This window comes from Sus scrofa, chromosome 4, assembly GCF_054392235.1.
Source record: "Sus scrofa isolate SSC_HxYL_T2T_F1_AM1 chromosome 4, Sscrofa_HxYL_maternal_Yorkshire_Landrace_v2.0, whole genome shotgun sequence".
NCBI classification, from domain to species: Eukaryota; Metazoa; Chordata; class Mammalia; order Artiodactyla; family Suidae; genus Sus; species Sus scrofa.
The window spans coordinates 116,037,716-116,063,853 of NC_139386.1; the positions used below are offsets into that span (position 1 = coordinate 116,037,716).

A 26,138-nucleotide genomic window follows, 5' to 3' on the forward strand; every position below is an offset into this window, starting at 1 on the left:
GGCTTCATTTCTGATGGGGAAAAACACAAGAGGAGTCACGTGGGGAGGCAGCTAGTCCCTGAGCACCTTTCACTTCCACCAGCCTCTCAACTCAGCCCTCCCTGCTTCCTGAATTCTGCTTCCAGGACAGGATGCAGCCCCAAGGGGCTGGGCTGGAATCCTGCCCACTCTGCGCAGCCTCTCCAGCCACACAAGTCTCTCCTGTCCTGGTGAAAAGGACACTTTCCTGCCATCGGCCACATCTTCCTTGGAAATGCCAGGACACGGGCCATTCAGGGAATACTGTTGGGGTGTCGGTAGAGGGGCTGAGCTCATCAGCCACTTGGTATCCAAGTCCCCTGACTTGACCCTTCCAGGGCCCTACCTGCTCTTGTCGTCCAGACACCAGGCCTCCCGCCTCTGAAAAGATAGGGCCCCACACAGAAGCACACGGTGACAGGGCTCAGCCCGCACAGAACTAGTTTATTCACTAGTATGGGAAAATGAGAAAACAAAACACAAAACTCTATGTATTTACAGTAACAATCAAACTGTACAATCAAATGGTTAGCATCAAGTTAGCATCCAGCATCTTTGTATTTTTTTTAAGTCAAGTCATCAGTAGTAAAAACCAGTTACATTTTTAATCCTTTGCAGGAATTGCTGGGGGGAGAGGCCAGGCGAAGGATCCATGGCAGAAAAGCCAGAGGCCAGCCTTACAAATGAGACACGGGAACGTTTTTTCTGCTTGTAACCTCTTTTTCTAGCCACCTGCTCCAGAGGAAAGTCAGTGACAAGTCTGGTATCCATGCTTAGCTTAAATGGTGACTCAATGAATAGCGGTTGGCGAAAACGGGAGAGAGGGGGAGGTGGGGAGATACAGCCCGGGGCAAGGAGAAGGGCCGCAGGCCCCCTCGCCAGGACTGCTGGGTACATACCCAACCTGTGACGGCCACATCAGACCCCCGGGACTGGCCAGGAACCCATCCCAACGCAAAAAGCAAATAAATAAAAAATATATATTAACTCTCTCTTCGCCGGGAGCTGGGTGGCAAGGGGGACAAAGAACAGGACCTGGTCCTTTGAAGGAGAGAGCCAATTCCAAGAAGCGGTTCAAAGTGGAGCGCATCTCAGAGGCCACAGCAGGTCAGTGGGGTTTGTCTGGTCTCCGAGGTGGGGTGAGAAGACCCGGCAGCCCAGACTTAGGACCTGGGCTGGAGGCGGTGTCCTCTTCCTCCTGGTCCCACCCACATGAAGCAAAGAAGCGCAACGTAATACATGACTGGCCGTCCCCAGCGAGGGTCAGGCAGGGACATGAAGCACTTTCGGGTCAGCGAACTGAGCAAACACCCGGGCTGCAGCAACAGCCGGAGTCCGGGAAAGGAGAGGGGCTGGGGTGGCCCGGCCGCCGCCCAGGGGCACGGGTTCCCCTCAAAATGTGTTCATGCAGCATTTGGGGGTCTGGGGGCGCCGAGTCCTGCCGCCCCCTCTCCGGACAGGGCGTTTTCAGTTCCTGGGAGGGCGGCATGGCCAGGGGAGGCACGCCCTGGCCCCGCTGCCCTCGCCACACTGAGGCCTGCCCGGTGCAGCCCGCAGGGCTGGGTGCCCTGGGCGCGTGTGGCTTTGTCCTTCCTTTTGGTGATGGCAAATGAGGGGCAGGCCCCCAAGAGTCCCTCTCCTCCCAGAGGCACAGCAGATGGGAAACTGAGGAGAGGCGGGGAAAGCGTCCTGGGAGGTCCTATCCTCTTTGGGGAGGGAAAGGGGAGTCAGTTTCCAGCGTATAAAAAAAATTAATCCCTGAAGTCATGAAGAGTGGAGATCCTTTTTTAAATTCCTTTTTTTCCTCTTTTCTGAAAAACTTTGTCTTGGAGATGTTGGCCCCAGGGGTCCAAAGTGCAGTGAGGGGGGTGGTGGGGGAGGGAGTTGGCACTAGATGGCCTGGGGGGGGGGTCGGGGCCCCTCCCGGCAAGGCCCCGGGCTCCTCAGATGGACGTTTCGTCGCTGCTGCAGGCAGGTGGGGGAGCGGGGCAGGATAAAGCACAAGACAGTGGGGGCATGAGTGCAGCTGGGGAAGGTAAGGGAGCCTCAGAGTGTAGGAACCACCGGCCCAGGGTTAATGCAGGAAGTTAAAGAAGAGAAATCTGGAGAGGCAGGAAAGGAAAGTGACAGAAAAGGCAGACAGAGGGTTAGTGGGAGCAGAGGAGACAGAAGCTTTCACCAGAAGAAGGAAACAGAAGAGCAGCCCCAGCTCCCCACCCTCCCTCCCACGGCCTGATGCTGGCCAGGGGCCGACCCATGGGGCTCCGTGGTCGGGGGCCTGTGGCCTGAGGGGAGCTGGGCCACGCTCGGCCCTTCTGTCCTGACTGGCGACCAGCGCGGCCTGGGCCTCTGAGGGGCTGCACCCTGTCCCGCCCGCTCAGCCCCACTCACTCGGAGCCCGACGAGTCCTCGTCCACCGTGCCTGCCTTGATGCTCATGGCAATGGGCATGACCCCGTTCAGCTGCTCCTGGAGGCTCTGCCGGGGCGGGGGCCGTGGAGGGGGCCCGGCCCGGCTGCCCTCGCTGGCGGAGGAGCCCCGGGAGGACCCTGTGCCCTGCTCCAGGGGCAGTCGGAGGAGGCTGCTCTTCTCGCTGATGGTGGGCAGACACTTCTTCTTGAGGATGCCTGTGGGCCGGGGGGTGGGTGTCGTGAGGAGCATGGGGCCACCCTAGAAAGCTCCACCAGCCACAGGGCCAATGTGAGGTGTGAGGTGGCTGAGGGGGGAGCCGGCAGCTGAGCACACCCCACTCACCCTTGTGAGGCTGAGCAGAAGGGCCTGGAAGGGAGCCCAGGGACCCCTCTCGCCCCTGTGGGGCTGAGCAGAAGTGCCTGGGAGGGGGCCCAGGGACCCCACTCACCTTTGTGAGGCTGAGCAGCAGGGCCTGGAAGGGGGCCCAGGGAGCCCTCCCGAGGCAGGGCATCTCCATTCTCCCGCGGCCGCTCGTCAGAAGTCCCATTGCCACCACCCTCCTTTGCTGGGGTCCCAAAGTCTCCTGGCCAGGGGACCTTTCCGGGCCCCAGGCCCCCATCTGGTGGAGAAAGGAAGTCCGTGAGGCCCAGGGAAGGCTGACGGCCAGAGAGTCACCGCCCTAGTCTTACCTCCCGGGAGGGAGCCCCAGACCCTTGGCCCTCCCGTTGTCCCCAACCCTGCGCTGGCCCACCCTTGGGGGTGCTGTGCAGGGGCAGCCTCTCGGCCCCAGGCCCCAGCAGGCTATCCCAGCCTGGCTCTCCAGGGAAGGCGGCCTCCCGCTCCTCCTCCTCGCTGTCAGACGAGTGGGTAGAGGCATAGGAGCCACTCTGGTCATCTTCCAGGGACAGGTCACTGTCAGAGTCCGTGTCGGGATCTGGGAGGTGGGGAGAGTTCACAGGTGGCATCGCCAGAAGAAGCCAGGCACCCCCACCCCCATCTGCCTTCAGGGGGCTCCATCCTCACCATGCTGCTGGTCTTGACCTTCCAGGAACAGGCTCCCCGGGTCCCCCAGGCCAGGGGGCCCCTGACCAGGGTTCAGTGTGGACTCTTCCCTAAGAAGACAGACATGCGGGAGGTGTCAGCCTGGCCCCTCACCCACTGTCCTACTTTCTCCTCTCTCCCCATGGCCCTCACTGCTTCCAGGTCAAGTGTCAGCCGTGTGCCACTCAACTCCCAGCAGCCGCTGACCTGGGTCTAGCACGTGCGGTGCTCTTGGCCCCTTCCCAAGCCTCCCAGGGCCAGAGCTCACCGCAGCAAGAAGGGGATGTAGCTGGGCTGACTCTTGCCGGAGCGGCTGGCACTGTGCAGAGAGCCAGCTGAATCTCCGTAGGGCTGATACAGCCTTCCGTCCGCATAAGGGCTGGGGCAGTTGTAGGACTAGGCAGGGAACAGAGAGGTCAGTAAGTGGGGGAGCAGGATGGGTGGCTCCAAGCTGGGAAGTGGAAGGCCAAGGGAGCTCACCCTGAGATCTACCGCCCAGGACCGAAGAGATAGGCCCCACATCTCTGCTGCCCCGTCTCAGGGCCTAGAAATAGTTGCAGCTCTGCCATAGCTCTGCCACTTCTATGCACCCCAGGTACCCTGGACTCGGCTGTGTAAGGGCTTGGTGGCTAAAGATGGCACCAAGAATTGTCTCCTGAGGAGTTCCTGTTGTGGCTCAATGGTTAACAAATCCGACTAGGCTTCGCTCAGTGGGTTAAAGATCTGTGGTGTAAGTCGCAGATGTGGCTCAGATCCTGCGTTGCTATGGTTGTGGTGCAGGCCGTGTTGCTATGGTTGTGGTGTAGGCCGTCGGCTACAGCTGATTCAACCCCTAGCCTGGGAACCTCCATATGCTGCAGGAGCGGCCCTAGAAAAGGCAAAAAGACAAAAAAAAAAAAGAAAAAAAGAATTGTCTCCTGAGAGCATTCTGAGAGACACAGAAGACTTACCAGGAGGCACAAGGGATTCTCAGGTGTGGGCATTTTTTTTTTTTTTTTTTTTTTTGTCTTTTTGCGATTTCTTTGGGCCACCCCCGCGGCATATGGAGATTCCCAGGCTAGGGGTCGAATCGGAGCTGCAACCACTGGCCTACGCCAGAGCCACAGCAACTCGGGATCCAAGCCGCGTCTGCAACCTACACCACAGCCCACGGCAACGCCGGATCGTTAACCCACTGAGCAAGGGCAGGGACCGAACCCGCAACCTCATGGTTCCTAGTCGGATTCGTTAACCACTGCGCCACGACGGGAACTCCCAGGTGTCTTTTAATACATGCGAATTGCTTTTTTTTTTTTTTTTTTTTTTTTGTAGGTGTGGGCATTTCTGACCCGATTAACTGTCTGGGCCAATTCCTCACCTTACTTGCAAGCTTCACACCCATCTCAAGTCAAAATCCTCCTCCCCACCCCCACCACAGGTGCCCTTCTTCCCAGGCCGCACATCCCATTTCACCACCCCTCCCTCCTTCCAGGAAAGGACGTAAGGATGGAGAGAAAGTAGGGTGAAAAGCACACAGAACAGGCTCCTTGGGCCTGTAGCCTCTCCCCCCGCCCCCACCCGCACGACCCCGCCCCCCTCTCTGACCCCTGGCTCCCTCACCGAGGTCAGGGTGGACTTGGTCGTCAGAGCAGGGTCCGGGCTGGGCTTGCGGCTGCAGGTGAACTTGAGCGCCTTCCGGACCTCCTTGCTGAGCACCACGTAGGAGAGGAAGATGAAGGGGCCCTGACAGGCAAGAGGCAGCGACTGTCTGGAAGGGCTTGTGAAGGCACCTCACAGCCAAGCTTCCCCCTCCACCCACCCGTCTCCCCGCCGCCACCACATCTCTGCGGGGCTCCCACGGGGCACGGGCAGGGTACCTGGATGCAATTGCAAGCAGCAAAGAGGTAGTGGAAGAGGAGGGTGTCACTGTTGACAGAGAGCAGTGCCAGCAGCCACGCGGCGCTCAGCAGCAGGAGGACAGTGAAGGAGGGCCGCAGGCCCGAGCTGGGGAGGGGGTGGGCTGTGAGTCTGGCCGTGGGGCGTCCCACGCCGATGCCCGTCCACGGCCCAGGTACCCACCCCCCATACTCACACAGGGCCTTTCTTCTCAAAGCCCTGCCGCTGGGCAGCACAGGAGGCTCGGGCCGCCAGGATGTACAGGAAGACGCTCATCTGGCAGGGGAGGGGCAGTGTGAGGGCGTCAGCAGGGAACAGACAGCTTCCACCCACCCTCAGGGGGCCTCAGCCATTCCTAAAGGGGATCCTGAGGTCACATGCAACCTGCTCACCTCCAGCCACGCTCTAGCACTCACCGAGACGGCAAAGGCCACGGGGCCAGCGAAACTCCAGATGAGCGTATCGTAGACGGACAGCCAACAGAAGTCGGGGTTCCCATAGCCCTCGGGGTCCAGGCCCACGGCCAGACCTGGGAGTACGGGGACAGCAGCAGGCGAAGCGGGTGGTCAGGGACTTTAGAATCCATCAGGCAGTCAAGGGGGCTCCCAGGGCCAGGCACAGAGGGCAAAAGGGTCTGCCCCTGATCTGTCCCCCTTCCTAGCATGGGGGACCCTACGCCCAGTAGCGGGGGGGTCTCAGGAGCGGAGTCCAACCACAGGGATACGCATGGAGAACTTGGCCCCGGGGCACAGGGATGGGAGCGGGAGAACGGGGTGTGAAGGTGGACCTGGGGATGTGGAACCATAGGCCCGGGAGGGGGCGAGGGTACCTGTGATGAAGGCGGGCACGCCCCAGCCCAGCATGTAGTAGAAGCGCATGGGGCCGGCGTTGACGTCGCGCACCTCGGTGAGCGCCCGGTACAGGTGCAGGGCCTCCAGGAGAGCCCAGGAAAAGGCGCAGAGGTACAGGAAGTGCAGCAGGATGGCGATGACTGTGCAAGCGAACTGAGGGCCCGGGCAGTGCCCAGTCAGTGACTAGGCACAGCCAGAGCATGGGTGCTGCTCTCACCAGACTGGGGAGGAGGGCCTGGGGGTTGGGAGGTGCTTCAGAGGAAGCTGGGCCAGAGGAAGGTACCTCTAGGATGCTGGGGAAGTAAGGGGGTGCTAGAGAGGCGGAAACGATGGGCTCTTCATTAGTCCCTGCTGCAGGGACTGACAGCGGGGCGGTGGGGGGGCGGTGGCGCTCTGGGGACAAGCACAGGAGGCACATCTTACAGGGAGGTCAGCCTGGTTGATTCCCAGGAGGAAGACCAGCTGAGCCAGGCCCAGGGCGGCAGTCAGGTTCCGTCGGATGCCGTGCTGGTTGGAGCGCAGGGCACGCAGGATGGTGAGGAGGAGGAAGGTGAGCAGGAGGGCCGCCAAGGTGACCCCTAGGGCCACGTACGTCAGCGTCTTCAGTGGCAGGATCTCCCCATTCTGCAGGGTGGGTGGCAGGGCAGATTAGGAAGGGCAGGGCCTGAGCACCTAACCCAGTGCCCTGTGCTCCCACCCCCCACCCCGGCTCTGCGGCCTCCCCCCACTGGGTCCAACCTCCCGCCGGGACACGTCCATGAGCACAGCAAAGCTTGTCATGTGGTTGCACTGGCAGCTGACGTGGCTCTCGTTGCGGAAGACGACTTCGCAGCCTCGGGCTGACCAGCCACCTGTGCCGCTGACCCTGCATGAGAGGGGCAGGGTCAGGACACAAAGGGGCTGGGGTGCCCAGGGGCACAGCCCGGGGGGCAGGGCAGGGCAGGCTCACAGGATGGAATGGTTCCAGAAGACACAGATGGGCTTGGTCCGCTCCTCCGTCTCCAGCAGCCGGAACTGCACTGTGACGGGCTTGTCCAAAGCTCGGGGCAGAAGCTCCTCATCGTCATGGACACTGATGCTCACCACAGGCGTGTTGATGACAGGGCGTTTGGGAACTCTGACCGGGGACAGGCAGGCAGCGGTCACATGGGAGTCACGTGTCGGGGGGGAAGCCCCCTTCTCCCCCAAGATGCCCCCAACCCCTGGCCCCTCCTTAGGCCTCACCCGCCCGGACCCCCACCCGGTCCTCGTCTCTCCAGCCACTCACCTCAGGCTGCGCTTGTCCGGGTCGTAGTTGTGGGGCAGCAGCCCGGCCAGGGTGCGGTAGATGATGACGCTGGCCACAGCCTCACCCTGGCTCAGCTCTGGGTGCCGCCGCTGACGCCGTGCCAGCTCCTCCAGCTCCTGGGCCTCCCCGGGGCCCGCGGGCCTGACCACAGGGGGCGTTTCTGGGATCGGGACACTGTCCACTCAGCTGGGTCCTGCACAGACGCCCCGGCCTGGCCTGGACCCACCCCGTGGCCCCCACTGACCTCTGAAGACAGACTCAGGCAGAATGACCGTTGTCTCAAGGTCCGGGGGCCGCTCCCCCCGCAGCGCCTCGTAGCGGGGCAGCTTGGCCCCCGCGAAGTTCCCCTTGTCCAAGCGAACCACAGAGATGACTGCGGGGAGGTCACTGGTCAGACCCCGGGTGAAGTGGGCAGGCCCCGGGCATGGCTGCCCTCCCAGAGACTCATGAACCCCTCCCCGCCCCACCCGGCGCAGCAACCTCACCAATGTTGGGCGTGACGATGGTGAAGGGGCTGAGGTAGGTGTGCCGCATGTTCTGGGCCAGGGCGCTGGCGTAGGCCTCGTAGTGCTGCAGCAGCCAGGCAGTGCCCCCCTCCGTCTGCTGGATCAGCTCCCAGTGCCGCTTGTTGGCTGCATCCAGGAGGGCGCTGCCCACCCGCAGCAGATTCTGGAGGGTGGGCACAGTCATGGTGGGCCGTGCCCACAGCCTCACGCCTTCTGGTCCCCACTGCCAGGCCCCTCCCTGGAATCCTTCCTCCTCACGCTCTAACGACAGCTTCCCAGGCCCTGTGCCTGCGCCCACACAGAGGTATGAGGAGCCGATTCCTCCCTTCCCTGGCACAGTGGGCAGGGCCTCTGCTCCCGGAGCCTGGTCAGACCAGGCCCCTTGCTAGGAAAAGGGTGGGGAAATATACCCCTCTAGGTTACCCACGGGCCGGGCCATGGCTCAAGGGATCTCACAGAGGCCTCATGTCAGCTGGGAGCTCCCCAAAGGCAGGGGTGGGGAGTGCCCCCCCCTGCCCCCAGGTTGCCACTGGGACCCCCACCCACCCCACCAGCCCTGCCCCCGCCCAGCCTCACCTCAGTGAAGTGCACATCCTGCGTGGCGGACAGCCCGAAGCCCCGCTGGGCGCTCTCGTGGGCCAGTAGCCTTGTGGCCAGCTGGTAGGCCACCTTGACATCGCTGCCGAAGTAGCCAGCTGTGTGCTGGGTAGCGTTGCGCAGAAGCAGAGCCAGCTGCTGGGAGCGCCCCGAGTCCAGGCCTGACTCATTTCGCTGCAGCCGCTCAGCCTGGGCCAGGACAGGGAGGGACAGGGGTCAGCCCAGGAGGATGGCAATGAGGTACCCACAGGGAAGAACTAGAACTCTGAAGAAAAGGGGACAAGTGGCCTCCAGGGTAGGGGTGGGGGTTCCCGGAGACAAGGGCTGGAATTCCAGAGTCCCCTTTCCCGGAGCTGTCCTCCTGGGCAGGTGAGGGGTAGGGAGCGAGGAGACGAGAAGGTTCCCTTACAAAGCCCTTCAGCTCCGAGAAGGTGACGGACGTGCAGTTGAAGAGGTTTGGCGGGAGCCACCCTCGGTGCTCGTCACAGTGGCGCACAGCGGTCCCTGGGGGTGGGAAGCAGGAGGGCCGGGCCTCAGGGAGAGACACAGGGGGCTGCCGAGACCAGGCTGACGTCTGCTGGGGGCCCCTTGTGGACCAGAGACAGGAGACAAGCAAACGAGGGCCCTGCCACCCTGGACCCCACCCCAGGTGAGAACAGGAAGGTTGGCGCACTGAATACCAGAGCCCAAACCTCTGCAAGGTCGGCCGAAACCAGGGCCACAGGAGCCCAGGGCAAGTGGATCTCCTTGAGCCCAGACATGGTGCCCCCTCAAGCCACCACCTTGCACGCTCTGCCACTCACTCTGTGCTTTTGAACCCTGCTCATCACCAATCTGAGGGCCAGCGCCAGCCCCCACCCTGGGGCTGGGTCCCTGGAGACAGCACCCAGCAGCCTCTGCTCCCCAGACCGTCTTTCTAGTGGCATAACCCCTACTGGGTGGCAAGCTGAGGACCGGAAGCCTGCGTGACTCATCTCTGAAGCTCTAGTCCCCAGCCCTGTGCCACACTCATTGCACGGCTTTGAGCACTTTGGTTAGGAATCTTGGAATTCCCATCGTGGCTCAGCGGTTAACGAATCTGTCTAGGAACCATGAGGTTGCGGGTTCGATCCCTGGCCTTGCTCAGTGGGTTAAGGATCTGGCGTTGCCATGAGCTGTGGTGTAGGTTGCAGACACAGCTCGAATCTGGCATAGCTGTGGCTCTGGCGTAGGCTGGCGGCTACAGCTCCGATTCGACCCCTAGCCTGGGAACCTCCTTATGCCACAGGAGTGGCCCTAGAAAAGGCAAAAAGACAAAAAAAACTCAGAATCTCAGCTGTAGGCACCCTCCAGATAGGCAACCCTGTGAGCTGGGAAATGGGCCAAGGAAGTGTGGAACAGAGAGGCCTCCCAGGACCTGGAGGCCAGAAAGTGGACTCCTGGATTTACAGCCAGGCCTCCCTACCCTCACCCCACTGATGAGAGGCCAAATCCTCAATCCCAGGCCCCTAGTACGTACCAAAGGAGCCTTTGGGGCAGGGGGCAGCAGCAGGCAGCCCAAAGCGGGTACGGGGCCACCAGATTCCCGCCTCAATAGCTCGGGGGCAGCTGTCGTAATTCACTGCAGGGAAACACACACGGTCACAGGAGAAGCTGTCTGCCTACAGCTCCAAGCCAGGCTCCGTCTCCCTCCCTAAGCAGCCTCAGGCCTGCAACCAGCCCTTGCCCCTGGCCTCCCTGGCACACCAGGGCCTGGCCCACACTGGGAAGCCCCACCTTCACAGCCGTTGGTGGTAACCTCAGCAAAAGGGTTGTCACAGCGGTCACACTGACGCCCAATGACACCTGGCTTGCATGGACACTGGCCATCCTCGGGGTCACAGACTCGGGACAGAGAGCCCGTGGGGTAGCAGTCACATAGGAGGCAGGAGGGGCTGCCAGGGGGCCGGTAGTGGTTCTCCTGGGAGGGAGGAGGAAAGATGTGGTCACCGGCTCAGGCTCCCTTCCCTGGATCCTTGTGGGTCCTTTCACTGTGACCCCTCTGGGGAGAGGCTCCTTGACCACAGGTCCCCCCAAGAATGGTATATTCAAAATATTTAACATAATGATTAATGATTTGGAGTTTAACCCATCAATGAGCCAAACAATTAGAACAGGCTGCAGATGAGGACAGCTGGTTCAGAGTTCGCTGGCTGAGTCCCAGGCACCCCCACACCCCAGACACATGTGCACAAACAGCCACTGGTCCACCCCCTACGGAGCAAAGCCACACAGCCCTCAGATCTCTGTGGCAAGGCTTTCTTCACTGCCCCCCAAAAGGCCCAGGAGATAAAGAACAGAGGCCAAGGCCATCGTGGAGGCCTAGGTCAGGGCTGTCACCTTGCAGTGGCACTCGCCGCTCGTCTTGTTGCAGTCTGGATCAAAGCCTTTGCTGACGTCACAGTTGCATGGGCCGCAGGTGGGGTGTCCCCACCAGCCTCGGGGGCAAGGCTGGTCAATCCTGCAGAGAGGGGCCCAGGCAGGAGTGAGCTCCCTCCTCTGCCTCCTTCTGACCCTGACTGTGGTGCGGTTAGGCTCTCAATGCTCTGAGGGCCACAGCAGACATGGGCTGTGGCCACGGGGACCTGCTGCTGCATGCTCCTGGTCACTTACCTGGTCTCACAGTATGGCCCAAGGTAATTTTGGGGACACTCGCAGGTATAGCCATGGGGGGCACTGGGCTTTCGGGTACATATGGAGTGATGCTCACATGGGTTCAGGTCACACACGTTAGTGCAGTTGTCACCATAGTAACCTGGGACCAGAAGGACACAACAAGCTCAATCCCCACCCTCCCCTGGCACATTCTTCAAACCTGCCTTCAGCCACCTCCTACTCTGAGCGTTACACCAGCTGGCTATGACTTTGGCGTGTAGGAGGAGAGGCGCAGAGAGGTGATGTCACAGGCCCCAAGCCACTCAGCAGAGCCAGAATGAGACCCCGGCACTTGCTAATCTGCCCCTTTTCCCTGGACCCCTGACACACCTGGATCACAGCTGCAGGAATAGCTGTCCCAGTCATCACTGCAATAGCTGTTGGCAGGACACGGGTTCGAGTCACAGGGGTCTGGCAGGCTACAGCCTGGCTCCACATTGATGCTTTCCCCACGGCTGGGATCCAGACTGCTAACACCCTCAGCTGTCTCGCTTACCCGAACGCCCTGGGAGGGACGGGGTGCTGTTGGCCTTTTGCCGAGCAGGCCTCCAAGGGTTGCCGATGGAAAGGCAGGTGAGGGTGCTTACCTGCAAACAGCCCCGGAAGCCACGGGCCACGCCCCCGGCCGGCCCAGGCACTCCCCCAACCGTAATGTTGCTCAGGTGCAGCCCATGCAGCCGGGGGCCCAGGTTGCCCTCTGCCCGCTGCTGCCCATAGTCGAAGGACAGGATGGCGTGGCCGGGGCCTCCGCTGGCTCCCAGTGCCAGCTGTGCATGGTGCCAGTCCCCGTCATTGGCCCGGCCTGGCTCCAGCTGGAGAGATGAGGCCTGGAGCCCGGTGCCCTCCACACTCAGCACCACGTGGCCCTCCCGCAGCTGGCACCAGAAGAAAAGAGGGTCAGCGGCCTGCCTTAATCCACTCTCCTTCCAGCCCTCTGACCTTCCTGGGCCACCAAACCCATCCCGCAGCCCCGCGAAGGCCTGAGGGGAAAAGGCATCATGTCCCTTGGGCTCAACAGATGGCAGCAATGATCCACCAAAGGAACCCAGCCGCCTTTTTCTTTCCCGGGTAAAGGCCCCGCCCAGCTGTCTCCGGCCAGGCCCGGCCAGGGCCTGCCAGCCCCACGCCTCCCTGCATCACCTGCAGGGTGATAGTGCTGCGCCCCCTCGTGACAGCCTGCAGTAGGACGCCGTCGGCCTGGCGCGTACGGAACATGAGGCTGAGGTGCCAGGGCTGGGAGATGGGCAGTGAGAGGCCGTGCCAGGCCACCAGGCTGCTGCCCAGGAAGCGCTGCGGGTTGGCCATTTCTGGAGAGGCAGATAAAAGCGGACTCTGAGAGGTTAAGCAGCTGAGTGACCCAGGGCATAGGATGCTCAGCAGTGGTGGCTCCCAGGAAGGCAGGGCACCACTGCCTCTCCGAGTGCCCACTCTCCACGTCTGCCCCACCCTCCTGAGCGTGTACCTGCCCCGGGCCCGCCCCACACTGTGCCCAGGCCTGCCTCTGACTGGGCCCTTTGTCTCTCGTGCTGCCCTCTCGGGGCTCTGCCCTGACACGCTTTTCCACCCACAGCCCAGCTCAGCTGGGCCCTGCCCAGTGTCTGCCCCGACCCTGCCAGTGTGTTCCCAGCACTGCTGACAGCTCCTGGGCCCTGGCCCCGGATGGCTGCGCTCCTACCCTGGGCACAGCTCTTGCCCCCGAAGCCCAGAGGGCACTGGCAGCTGAACGCATCCCACTGGTTCACACAGGTGCCCCCATTGTGGCAGGTGTTGCTGTCGCACACATTCTTCTTGGCAGGGCAGCCTAGAGTGGAGAGAAGGGCACTCGGGCGGAGGCTGTGGCAATGGCTAGAGGGGGCTCTGAGGCCCACACCAGGCACAGCGCCTCCCCCCTGCACTGGGGCCCGGCCCAGCTCCCCTACCAGGCACGGTGCCATTGTTGGCAATGAAGTCGGCCATGTCGACGTGTCGGCTATCCACCTGCAGGTTCCTCATGCAGCCCACGAAGTGCCGCGTGCGGACAGGGAAGCTCTCGGGCAGGTCAGGGACCCCGCCCAGCAGCAGGGGCCCCGTCAGGTCCAGAGACCTGGGGGAACGAAAACGGCCACGAGCTGAGGGACAGTGGGGGGCTTCCGGCTCTTCTCCCCACGGCCTGCCACCAGGCCAGGAGATCCAGGGGCCCCGCAGAGCAGCCAGAAGAAGGCGGGCCCCAACCTGGAGCTGCTCCCTTGATACCCACCCCTCCTCAGGCTGCTGCACAAGGCCCGGCTCTAGTCCCCCAAGCTTGCCCGCTCCCACCCCTGACCCCAGCCCCCCGCAGAGGACTGAGAAGGGGCAAAGGGAAGCAAGCTGAAGGAAGGCCCCCAGCTGAACTGCTTCCCATGCCAGGGTCCCCAGAGGCCCCCCTTACAACCCTCCCTCCCGCCTGGCCTGTACCTCACCTTACCCCCCCTCGCCCCTGCTTACTTCTTGCTGCCACCCTGGGTGCCCTGGGCAGCACAGGAGTAGTTGCCCAGCACAGCTCCAAAGCGCAGGGCCACCCCTGTGTCACAGCCATCCACAGTCACCACGGCCACCTTCTGCTCAGATGGGCCCTGCGGGAGCCCTGTTTGGCCCAGCAGGGGCTGTGGACAGGGCAGGGATGGGATGGGAAAGAGTGGGTAGGAGCCACTCAGTGCACGGGCCAGGCATGAAGGCACTAGCACACACTGATCCCCTCCGTGTGCGCCTACACGTACACGTGTGTATAGACACACACACACATGCACACAGATGTGTGTGCATGTCTTAATGTGTTTACCTTCCTCAATGTCCACTCAAGTTTGTTCCTGTCTAAAGGAACAAGCAGCATCTACACCACCCGGGGAATGGGTTTGCCCAGCAAGGTGGCAAGTTCCACCTGCCCCCTTCCCCGCTTTCAGCCAGGAGTGCCACGACCAGCCCCGGGGGAGGCAGGGCCACCCGGGTCTGAGTGAGAGCCTGAGCCAAGGACAGAACCCGCCCACTCCTTGGCTGCCCCTCCCACACCCACCTTATTGTAGTACTTCAGCTGCACCGTGTGCCACTGGCCGTCACTGACCCCTCCGGGCACGAATGGGGACACAGTGGTGGTCGACTCCCCTGGGGAAAGGACCCAGGTGAGCTGGGACACCAGATGAGGGCTGGGAACGGGGAGGGTGTGCTCACGGTCGGGCTGGGCCCGGATTTGGCTGGGAGAGGGTGTGACTTGGGGTCAAGGGCCAAGAGACACGAGGCCTCTAGGAGATGGGCACGGGGCAACCGGGATCACCTGCAGAGAAGGTGAGCTGGACCTGCTCCTGGATCACCTCGAGGGCCACAAAGTCATGCTTCTCGTTGAAGCGCCCGTTGTACAGCAGCAGCCCGTCACGCTCCTTGGTGGCAAACCTTAGCAGGAGTGGGGGATGGGGGCAGGGGATGGAGCACCCGCCTGGATGCTGGATGCCACACCCCGGCCACCTAACTAACCCTGACCCTGCTCAGGACCCTCCAGAGGACTAACTCTTGGCCGAGGCTCTAGACCACGTGACTAGAATGGGGAAGATGAGCCCAACCCGGGACCAGAAGCAGAACCCGGGCTTCCAGGCTCCCACCCTTGAGTGTGGGGTGGGAGGAGTGTAGGTGGTCCTGCTGGTGCGGGAGGCCTGCTGGCCGAGGGCACACGCAGCTCCAAATGCTAACTGATCCTGCTCCACCAACAACCTGTTCTGAGCACTTCTGCTGCCTGACTTCCCACCTCATCCGGGTCCCCCCGCCCCCGCCCTCCCCAGCGCCAGGGCACTCACGAGAGGGCCAGGGTGAAGTGGAAGCGCTGGCGCAGGCCTCGGAAGGTGATGAAGGAGCGGGCGGGGAAGCTGCGTGTAGTCACCTGGCAGAAGGGCTTCTCAAAGTCTCCAGACGGGCAGTCGCACTTGAAGCCACCCACCAGCAGGTTGACACAGGTGCCTCCGTTCTTGCAGACACCTGGGGCACAACGGCCTGAGCGGGCACTCACCTCGCAGTGCTCACCTGGGCAAGAGGTAAGGCAGGTGAGCGCCAAATGCCTGAGGAGAAGGAGGGGAACTGGGGCTCCTTTGCTCCCAGTGTGACCCCCATAATCTCCCCAACTCTCCCCAGCATCCCCACTTCTCATGCGCTTGTCTTCTCTGAAGGCTGTGAAACCCCCGCCCTCCCAGTGCTGTGCGTGGCCCCCAGGGCCGAACTCGCCACAGACCCACATACTGCTCTCCGGCAAGTTCCTCGAAGCTCCCAGACCTGTCCATACCCCTGTTTGGGCCTCAAAAACACAGGCCCGAGAGACCCCTGATCACCAGGCCCCAGTCCTCACGGCCTCTGGTGTCAGGGCTACCAAGCAAGCTGGGAGTGTCCTGGCCCCTTCGGGGGTGAACGCATGGAGGGAAAAGCCTGCGGGTCAGCACAAGGCCTGGTGCCAACACCCCCGCCCTCCCCCTCACTGGTGCTTTTGTCCCTGTCAGGCGCCAAGATCAGTTTCCCTCCCTGGGGACGAGACCAGGCTTCTACTTGGATTTGTCAGAGTTTCAGAGTTATGGGGAGGTGTAGGCGGGGAGCTGGGGACTCTCCAGAACTGGGGCAGGGAACTCCCACCCTGCGCCGTGGAGTCCAGCTTGAGGACCTGGGTGCACTTGGGAGATGCTGAGAGAGTAGGGCCCCAAGCCTAGGAGCAGAGTAGGAGTCCAAGGAGGAGCTGAAAATTCCAGCAAGATCAGATGGAAAAATCCACCCCTTTCTCTCCCTCCCCATTCCCAGATTCTAGAGATAGGTTCTCAGCTCCAGTGCCTAGTGACTGGCTCTTGTTTCCATGGAAACTGTTGTTCGCCTACTCTAAGCACCCCCCAACCCCATCCTCCTGGACAAAGACTTCCCTCCCCTCCCCCCAGCCCCCCCTCCACCAGCAGCAGCTGAGAGGAGTCAAGTCTGGCAAGTTCTGGGCAGGAAGATGCAGCAGGGAAGGCAGTGGAGCCTGCCTACCACTGCTGGCAGAGCCAGTGGGCATGGCTCTGGGAGAGAGAGAACCAGGCCTAAGGCATCTGGGAAGGAAGGGCCCATGGAGGAGAGGAGGGGGTATCCGGAGGGCAATCAGGAACACAAAGCAGAGGCAAGGAGCATCCCAGGGAGAGGCTGGGAACAGGATGCGTAAATCAGGCCAAAAAAGGAAGGCCTCTTGGTCAGGACCCTGTTTCACAGACCTGGGTGGGGGTGGGGCTATTCTGCTCGGGTCACACAGGTGCAGGGATCTTCTGAAACACCCCTATGCCCACACCCAAACTCTCCAGTTTCCCCAGCTCTCCTGTGCCTTCCCCTCAACAGGCGGGAGAAAAGCACTTGCAGCAGCCCAGAAAGGTAATTCACTCAGCAGTGGGGAGAGAGCAGTATGAGGCCCAGCATCACCCCTAAACCAGCTGTGAGCAAGTCACCTGATCTCAGCCTGCCCTTAAATCACAGCCAACGCTTCCTCCAGGCCAGCTCTTTACACAGGTTAAGTTAATTAAGTTCATCTTCACAACCACCTTATGATGTAAGTAGATTCATTATCTCCATTTAAAAATACTAAGGCACAGAGAGGTTAGGTAACTTGCCCAAGGTCACACAGCAACTCCTGTCCAAGCTTGAGATACAAATGCAAGCAGGTTGGCTCGAAGGCTAGGGCTGACCTCAGTTACAGCCCCTGCGGTGGGGGCAGATAGGTGGCCGAGAAGGGCTCCCCCTTCTGCCTTCCCTAATAGGTGGCTGGTGTGAAAGAGCAAGTGGGACTGGTGGGCGCCCAGTGTACTCTGTACCTTCCTCCAGAAAGGAACACCGCCACTCTTGTCTTTAGCCCGATTGTGCTGGCACCACAGTGTCAGCCCCCTGGACCACCCCTGGGGGGCCCCCTCCCTCTTTGAAGGCTCACCCGTGTAGCCCTCTCGGCAGAGGCAGGTGTAGCCGCCCTCACGGCTGCGGCAGCGCCCGTGGGGGGCGCAGGGCCGCGAGTAGCAGAGGTCCACCTCCGTCTCGCAGTAGTCACCGGTGAAGCCTGGCGGGCAGCGGCAGCGCAGCCCCCCGACCGGGTGGATGGGCCGGAAGAGCACGGAGGAGGAGGAGATGAAGGGCGCCGAGGAGTCGAAGCGCAGGACCGACACGCAGCGCATGTAGTTCTCGCAGGGCTCGCGCAGGCAGATGTTGTCGTCGAAGGGCAGCACGCGCTGCGCGGAGATGGCCGTCAGCAGGCTGCGGTTGAGGTACAGGCGCTCCTGCAGGTCCTCCGAGGGCAGGAAGGGGGGCCCGCCCCCGGGCCCTGGCGGCTGGCCCACCGACAGGCTCACGTTGAGGATGTGGCCGCCGGGGGCGTCCGTGTCCCGCTGCACGTTGAAGACCACCACGTGGTCTGGGGGTGTGGCCAGCGTGGCGGCCACGGCCTGGATGAAAAGACCCAGAAGCGGCGACAGGAAGCGCTCGGGAGACATGTCCTCCAGGCGCAGCGTGATGCTGTGCGTGAGCATCTCGTCGGTGATGATGGTGACTCGCAGGGCGCACTGGGCGGTCACACTGTGCACGCCATCTGCGGAGAGGCCAGATGGTTAGGACCCGGGGAGGGCAGGGGTGCCAGAGACCCGGCCGAGGCAGGAGCACCCGGGGGAGGGAGAGCCTGTGGGCCGAAATCCCCCTGCAGGCTCCTGCACTGCCCAGTTGCCAAGAAGGCGTCCTGTTTTCTGACTGGCATAATGGTGTCCTAGGAGGTATGTGTATGTCAACCGTGGGACAGTCACTCCTTGAGGGCTCAGCCCCCATTCGCACTTAAGGGGGTTGATTGCAGAAGTTCTCATTGCATACTTTCCAGAAACCCTCTGCTGTGTAACATGGGCACATCTGGTTTTTTGTTTGTTCGTTTGTTTTTCATTTTTGGCCGCCCCTTGGCATGTGGAGTTCCCCAGCCAGGGCTCAGATCTGAGCTGCAGTCGTGACCTAAGCCAAAGCTGGCTGTGACGCAGGAACCTTAACCCACTGTGCCTGCCAGAGATGGAATGTGCTCCCAAGACGCCACCAATCTCCCGTTGTGCCACAGCGGGAACTTCTGGGCACATCTATTTTTTTTTGCATATGGAGGTTCCCAGGCTAGGGTTCCAGTCGGAGCTGTAGCTACCGGCCTTTGCTACAGTCACAGCAACACCACACTTCACGGCAATGCCAGATCCTTAACCCACCGACCAAGGTCAGGGATCGCACCTGCATCCTCATGGATGCTAGTCGGGTTTATTAACTGTTGAGCTATGATGGGAACTCCCTGGGCACATCTTTTAAGTCTATGCACCTTTTCCTGCCCAAGCCACAGGTTCTACTTCATTATACCATTCTTGGCAAATTTCCCTACACAAGAGTCCCATTTTGCCTGTTTCTTACCTCTCTGTAGGGGCCAGAGCATGAGAGATCCACAAACATAATCTTCCCGCTCCCTCAGCCTCTGTATCTCAGCTACCACAACCCTGACCCTGGCCGTGTTCCCCTTTCCCCCACTGCGGCAGAGTGGGGGGTGAACTGGGTCACTGGGCCACCCAGTCCTCCTCCCACTGAGTCCCATGGCTGCTTGGGCACAGGCCCGCTATCCCCATGGCAACGCCCCACACAAAGCATTCTTCCCGCCCAACTCTGGGCTGCTGAGGGTAGCCGGGGGGCCCCACCCCAGGAAATCCAGCTGAGCCACCTTACCGGTGGAAGCACCACCCACTGCCCTGCTGCTGCGGGGTCCGAGGGACCAGAGATGGAAGGGCCTGGGCAGCTCTCCATCCTGCTGCCCAGACAGAGCCCCACAGGGCTGACCCCTCCTCCAGCCCTAGGCCCTCCAGCTCCTCATCGCCCACTTGGCTCGCCAAATTACAGCCTGGCACACCCTCAGGCCACACACTCACTTATGAACAGCTAAGTATGCACTCGCCGGTGTCTCACTCCACCCACACACCCTAAGCCCAGAAATACCATGTACACCTGAATGCGCAAATACATGGCAATGGATTTTACTCAGCTGAAAATGAAAACTAGAGGCCAAGGGAAGAGGGAAAAGGCTCGGCAGGGCTACAAGGGACACTCATTTTTTATTTACTACAGTGTCCTACACATAGTAGGTTTTCAGTCAATACTAAGATGTTCATGAGAATCTGTTTGGTCTCCATAATGAAAAAATGAGCTTCACAAACAGCAGGAGGAGCCTAAGCAGCTATGAAAAAGAACACCCTGGCAGGAATGGGGCAGGAGTTGGTGTTTCTGGGGTGGGATGGGAGTAGGAGAGGGATCTAGGAATAGATTCTGCGTCTTTGTCACATCTCCTGGAGGCGTCGACGGCACTGGTGTCTCAGTTGAGCCTGGGAAAGCCGAAGCCCAACACCTGTCCCAGCCATGACCGCGGCCCACCGCGCACCTGCCCTCCAGCCTCATGGTCTGAGAACGCCGAGGCCCGCCTGCTCCCAGCAGCAAGCCTGTTTTGTCGTCACCCACTTCTGCTCCTCCTTCTCTCGACTTGCAGATACCCAGATACCGCACAGGCTGTTCCTTCCTACCTGGCCTCTCCAGACACCGGCCCATAGTCCTAGTTTTCTAACCTGCCCTAAACTCACCTTTTCCAGGAAGCCCCCCCAGATTGATGACCTCAGGCTCTCCTTTTCTCCCTTCTTCAGACCCCCCTTGCACTGAGGTATGGAGCTGGCACAGGACTCCTGTTTACCTGGTGCCCAGCCAATCCTGAGTGTGATAGTCCCTCCGGGTAGAAAGCGGCCTAAGCGTCCACACAGAGTACTCCTAACTGATTGGGGAGGGGAGGCGGCAGTCAAGGCCAACGAGCCACGGAAACCTCATCACCCCTCAGCCCTGGGAACAAGCACTCCTCCCCACGTCCCTCCTCTGCTGTCTCAGGCCCCGCCTATGCCCCTCGCCCAGTGTCTCTGTTGCTTCCCATCTGTCCACCATCTGTGGCCACCTGCCCCTCTGCTATTGTCCCCCCTCCCAGCAGTCAACTCACTGCCCTCTCCTGCCTCTTTGTTCCTCTCCCCTGCCTTGACCTGGGTCACCCCTCAGGTGCAAAGAAGATGGTGGGAACAGGGGTGGGGGGTGCATTGCGTGAGCCATCCTCCTGGACAGAAAAAAGGCTGGGGTGGGCCCTGACCCCAGGAAACACCGTCTGTGCCCAGAGCCCAGCCAGCCACACCTGGAAAAGTTCCACATCCCAGACTGTGGCAGAATCGGATTCCAAGCCTCCCTTCCCCTGGCAGATGTGCCAGTGGAAGTTGTAGGCCTGGAGGGGGTCTGCCACTCCCGGGGCTGACCATGCCATGGACAGGAGCTCCTGCGTGTCTTAGCAGAGGAAGAAAAGGCAGGGGGAACTCAGGCTTCAGGAGAGCCATGCAGCCCAGGCTGGGGCAGCTGCAGCCGCTGCAAACAAGAGAGGGGGAAATCAGAGAGGCATAAGCACAGAGACCAAACAGGGGAAGACAAAGGCCCAGGAAAAGAGCCAGCAGTGGAGAAAGTGGGAAAGGAGGAGAGAGTCACACAGGAGATGGGGAGAGGGCAGTGGAGGGGGCCCAGCAGAAGGGCCCCGGGGGCAGAGGCGGGAAAGAAAGAAGAGACAAAGAACAAGAGAAGGAAAACAAAGGGGCAGTGGGAGTCGATCCCTCTCACCCCAACCTCCCTGAACTTTGGGGTTGCCGTGGTGACTGCCTCCAAGGGTCAGGGCCGAGGGGAGAGGGTGGGGCTAGGGCCGGAGGGCCAGCCAAGGCTGCGCCCTCTATTCTGGGGGGCTGCGGTCTGGGGCTTTGCCCGGTAGAGACACGAAGGCGGGGGCAGGGGGGGCCTCCTCTGCCCCATCCCTCGGCATCCTGCGCACTCACTGAGTGGACTGGGGGGTGGACAGGAGGGAGAGGCCACGGCCCTCCACCGCTTCCCACTGGCTCCCAGCACAGAGAAGGACACGAGACAGGGGAGCTCCAGCTCCCACTTCCTCCTCCTGGAGGAGAACTGAAGCTTCCAGAGGCACAGAGCCTTCTCTGCGACCTCTAAACGCTCATGTGCCTTGGCTGTGATGGCCACCTGAGGAGTGCGGCAGGGGAGCATCAGTCCAGAAAGGGCCACAAGTAGGGGCGCTGAAGCCACGCCCTGTGTCCCGCCTGCCTCTCACTCCCGGCCTGGACTCCCTGCACTGGAAGTGAGGCCCGCCAGGCTCCTTTCCTTCCCCCTTCCCTGATGTGTCTGGAGTGGGGGTGCCCTGACCCGCCCATCCCCAGGGTGCAGCCAACAAGGAGCCCTCTGGAGGATCTCAGCAGTTCCCAGGTGTGGCGCAGGGGCTCAGGTGCCTGGGGCGGGCCCCCTCCTTGCTGGTGGCAGAAGAGACAGAACGTGGTCCCTGGCCCAACCCTCCTTCCCCAGCCCTCTGTCCTGGGAGTCTGCAGGCTGAGCGCTTGGCCAGGCAGCTGGAACGCCCGGCCTGGGTCCTGGCCAGGCTCCCACGCCCCAGGACTCTGTTCTCTCGCCACTGGATCCGGGGGCTCTGCCCTCAGAGGTCACCAGTTCCCAGGCACGTGGTGGTCCCCACGTCCCATCCTCTGAGCCCAGGCTCTCAGGGCCCACAGGGAAAGCCTGGCATCTAGAACAGTCCGTGGGGTGGCAAGGGGCCCAAGAGGCCTCAGCCTGCCCCTGGATCCCCTGCAGCCCCTCCCCCAGGCGGGACCCGAACCACAACCTCCGACAGTGGGGTCTGTTTGGACAGAGACAATGAGCTCCGGCCTCACTTCCTGTGGGAGCTCAGAAGAGGGAGCCAGGCCAGGCTCTTTCTGCCTGGAGGGAAAAGAATGTACTAGACAAAGTCCCCCTCAGCCAGTCTGCGGCTCAGCCGGGGACCAGAAGGGGCCCGACCGCAAGGTCCTGACCCCGCAGCAGCAACCCCGTGCCCCCAGAGCCTCGGCTCTGTGGGAGGCTGTGTGAGATCACAGGGATACCCTGGGGGGGTGGGGGGTGGGGGGCGCTGGGCGGCGGCTGGCCTCTCCCGGCCACAGTCCTCCATCCCTCCCCCAGCTTTCCTGAACCCCAGTCTTCCACGCGCCTCCCCCACCCCCCAAATTCTTGGCAGCAGCCATGGCCAGGGCAGCCTCACAGCGCTTCCCCCACCACGTCACAGGCTGGTAGGCAGGGGGCAGCCAACCGGAGCAGCCCAGGCGGCCTGGGGTGGCGAGCGAGGCCGGCCCCGCTGCCAGGATTCCGCAGGCTCCTTCCCAGGCTGCTTGCTTCTCGCCCCTCGACGGCTGGGCCAGTACCCAGTACTGGGCAGAGAGGCAGCTCAGCGGTTCCTCCTGGGACAGCTGCCCAGGCCCTCCCTCAAGGGCCACCCTCCCCCTCCGACCCCACTCCAGGGTCACCTGGGCCCTTCCTTACCTGAAACCAGCACGCTCATGATGGCCTCCAGAGGTCGGTTGTTGTCCAGGGCCCGGCTCAGCCTCAGCTCGCCAGTGGAGCCATTGAGTAGGACCAGGCTGAGTTCGTTCCCCCGCTCGAAGCTGTAAGTCAGGCTGTCCGAGATGTCAGGGTCGTGGGCAGGCACGCGGCCGATGGCACCCCCCGGGAAGCTGCTTGAGCGGTTGGTGACATAATTGTTGAAAAGGATCTCAAAGTTGCCCAGCACGGGGGGGTTGTCGTTGCGGTCCAGCAGGCGGACGTGCACCGTAGCCCGGCTCACCAGGGGCGCCGACGTGGCCTGGATGACCAGGATGTATTCCGGCCGGTCCTCGTAGTCCAAGTCTACCAGGGCGGTCAGCTCCCCAGAGAAGATGTCCAGCTGGAAGACCTCAGGGATGTTGCCCTCCACAATCTGGTACATGATCTGGGCGTTGGTGCCCTCGTCAGGGTCAGTGGCTGTGACCCGGGCCACAGCCAGCCCAATGGGACTGTTCTCTTCCACAAACACATCAAACTCATCCTGCTCAAAGACGGGCGGATTGTCATTCACATCCAACACAGTGACCGTCACCTCCATGGGCGTGCGGGCTGGAGGCATCCCCTTGTCCACTGCATACGCCCGCAGGATGTACTGGGCCACATTTTCACGATCCAGCCTCCGCAGCGTGCGCACGATGCCTGATGTGGACTCTACGATAAAGTCTCCATCTCCATCATCGCCACCTTGGAAGGTGTAGAAGACCCTGCCGTTAAGACCAGAGTCACGGTCAGTGGCTGAGATCTGCAGGACGCTGGTGAAGGGGGGCACATCCTCGTAGACGCTGCCCTGGTAGGAGTCCCGCAGGAACTGAGGAGCGTTGTCATTCACGTCGTTCACCAGGATCTCCAGGTAGGTGGTGTCAGACTTCTGGGGGATACCGTTGTCCCGGGCGGTGATGGCCAGGGTGTAGGACACCTGGTCCTCGTAGTCCAGCTCGGCTTGGGTGGTGACAGCCCCCGTGTCTGCATCGATGCGGAACTGGGGGATGCTGTCCTCCATAAAGTAGGTGATGCGGGCGTTCTCACCGGTGTCCTCGTCTGTGGCACTGATCAGCACCACTGTGGTGCCTGCTGGCCGGTCCTCGTTAACATTCACCGTGTAGTGGGAGCTCTGAAACACGGGACGATGCGTATTGGCGTCAGTGACATTCACCACCACTTGGGCGGTGTCCTGCCGTGTGCCATCAGAGGCAGTAACAGCCAGCACGTACTGCCGCTCAAGTTTGTAGTCCAGGGGCAGGGCAAGGGACACCAGCCCACCACCGCTCTGGCTGGTGATGGAGAAGCGGTTTCGGGTGTTGCCGCTGGTGATCTGGTAGGTGATGACACTGTGGGCATCACGGTCCACGGCTGACACCGTCACCACGCTGGTGCCCACGGCCGCATCCTCATTGAGCCGCACCGTGTACTCGGGTTGGGTAAAGGTCGGGTTGTTGTCGTTGACATCCAGGATGGTCACGCTGACACTGGCCGAGGCAGTGAGGGTAGGGGTGCCGTGGTCTCGGGCTTCAACTCCAAAGCTGTAGAAATCAACTTCTTCCCGGTCCAGCTCAGCAGCCACAGAGATCCAGCCTGTGCCATTGTTGATGGTGAAGGGGAAGTCGTGCCCGACCCCTGCCAGGCGGTATTCCAGGCGGGCATTGTCACCAGCATCAGCATCGATGGCCTGAACATGGAGAACCAAGTAGCCTAAGGGGACACTCTCCAGGACAGTAGCCTGGAAGGGGGTGCTGACAAAGATAGGGGCATTGTCATTGATATCCAGGACCTGCACTGTCACTAGGCCAGAGACGTTTGAGAGAGGGGGGCGGCCACCATCCTGTGCCCGAACCCGTAAGGTGTATTCCTTGGTTGTCTCATAGTCAAGAGGGCTCACCACATCCAGAGCGCCAGTCTGGGCATCTAAGTAAAACTGTCCCCGAGCATTGCCACTCATGATGCTGTAGTGCACCAGGGCATTGCTGCCCTTGTCTCTATCCGAGGCTGTGACCCGAAGTACCAGGGCTCCTGGGGTCACGTCCTCCCATACCTGGACCACATAGCGCTTCTCACTGAACTGGGGGGCATTGTCATTATCATCCTCCACAGACAGGAAAACAGCAGCTGTGGCACTCCGTGGACCAGGGTCCCGACCCTGGTCACTTGCTTCCACTGTCAACTGGTAGGATTCCACCTCTTCCCGATCCACTGGGCCTCGGGTTCGGATCACCCCAGAGCGAGGGTCAATCTCAAAGACTTCAGAGGGCCCGCCCCCAGGGCCCTCCAGCAAGCGGTACAGAATATTGGCATTGGGAGGGGCATCACCATCTGTGGCTCTGACAGTGAGAACCTCATAGCCAACCTCCAGGTTCTCCCTGAGGCTCTCCTTATACTCCAGCTGCTCAAAAACTGGGTCATGATCATTGGTGTCAGTCACCAGGATGGTGAGCGTGGCCAGGGCACTGCGTCGGGGCATGCCGTGATCCTGTGCCGTGACCCTGAAGACATGGGTGCTCTTGGTCTCACGATCCAGCTCCTCGACTGTGGTTACTGCACCGGTGACTGGGTCCAGGGAGAAGAAATGGTTGGAGCGGCTATCGAAGAGGGCATCCATAGTGTACTCAAGCCGACCTGCCTCACCCTCATCCGGGTCGATGGCCCGCAGAGATGCCACAGGAGTACCTGCTGGCTGATTCTCGGGCACTGTGGCCTGGTAGCTGGGGGGCTGGAACTGGGGGGCTGTATTCACATTCCTTTTCCGACGCCCACCCATGGACTCTTCTGCCGAGCTGTCCCCTGCCCTGAACCCTGGAGTCTGCACTAGCTTACAAGACTGGCATCTCAGCCGCGGGGCCTTTAAACACAGGTGCTCATGAGGCAGGGTGAGCTTGCCCTGTGAGGAAAGGTGGCCTCCAATGCCCAGAAGACGACAGCTCCAGGGGCAGCCTTCCCGGGCTGGCGGCAGGGGGATGTGGGCCCCAGATTCTGGACACCAGACCCTCAGGCCATCGTGGTGGGGCACCAGATGGCCAGTCAGTTCGGTCCCCGCATCCCTGCAGCGGCTGGTGTAGAGCCAGAGGTTCGAGGATGAGTCTGGACAGAGCCAGCCCACGGGGGCGCAAGCCCCCGAGGAGCCGCGTCCCCCGGGCCCCAGGGAACGACAGGGCCCCACTTGGTCTCCCAGCAGTGGCCGCAGCAGCAGCAGCAGCAGCAGTAGCAGCAGCGGCGGCAGCGGCGTTGGAAGGGGGGCGCGGGCCGCCGGGCTCCGCATCTCTCCCACTTCCCGGCCGGCCGGGTCAACGGCGGCGGCGGCTCCTCCTCCCGCTCCTGCCGGCCCCGCCGCGCCTCATGCCCAGGCCGGGGCGCCAGTCCCCGGGGTCCACTCGTGCGCCCCGCAGGGCCTGCTCCTTAATGC

General features: G+C 61.7%; 1 protein-coding gene across 3 annotated transcripts; it reads right to left on the reverse strand.

The window, feature by feature from the left end:
• Nucleotides 1-442: 442 nt before the first annotated feature.
• CELSR2 (cadherin EGF LAG seven-pass G-type receptor 2) lies at nucleotides 443-26,138 on the reverse strand. 3 transcript variants are annotated; one of them, XM_085023734.1, is made up of 34 exons: nucleotides 22,685-26,138; nucleotides 17,187-17,834; nucleotides 15,061-15,283; nucleotides 14,547-14,662; nucleotides 14,289-14,377; nucleotides 13,724-13,881; nucleotides 13,180-13,343; nucleotides 12,936-13,061; nucleotides 12,401-12,567; nucleotides 11,848-12,135; nucleotides 11,591-11,765; nucleotides 11,219-11,360; nucleotides 10,946-11,066; nucleotides 10,343-10,526; nucleotides 10,086-10,187; nucleotides 8,997-9,091; nucleotides 8,567-8,776; nucleotides 7,970-8,153; nucleotides 7,729-7,857; nucleotides 7,464-7,644; nucleotides 7,146-7,313; nucleotides 6,935-7,061; nucleotides 6,620-6,820; nucleotides 6,175-6,349; nucleotides 5,762-5,874; nucleotides 5,542-5,621; nucleotides 5,327-5,453; nucleotides 5,070-5,192; nucleotides 3,739-3,866; nucleotides 3,453-3,541; nucleotides 3,181-3,363; nucleotides 2,878-3,048; nucleotides 2,410-2,644; nucleotides 443-1,724 (listed from the first exon to the last, which is right to left on the reverse strand). In XM_085023734.1, exons 1-34 carry the CDS (start codon nucleotides 25,992-25,994, stop codon nucleotides 1,718-1,720), a joined length of 8,739 nt encoding a protein of 2,912 aa, XP_084879860.1. In that variant the 5' UTR covers nucleotides 25,995-26,138; the 3' UTR covers nucleotides 443-1,717. The 3 variants fall into 3 exon arrangements, with proteins under 3 accessions (XP_084879860.1, XP_084879859.1, XP_084879858.1); XM_085023733.1 differs by having other exon boundaries at nucleotides 443-1,983; XM_085023732.1 differs by having other exon boundaries at nucleotides 443-2,120.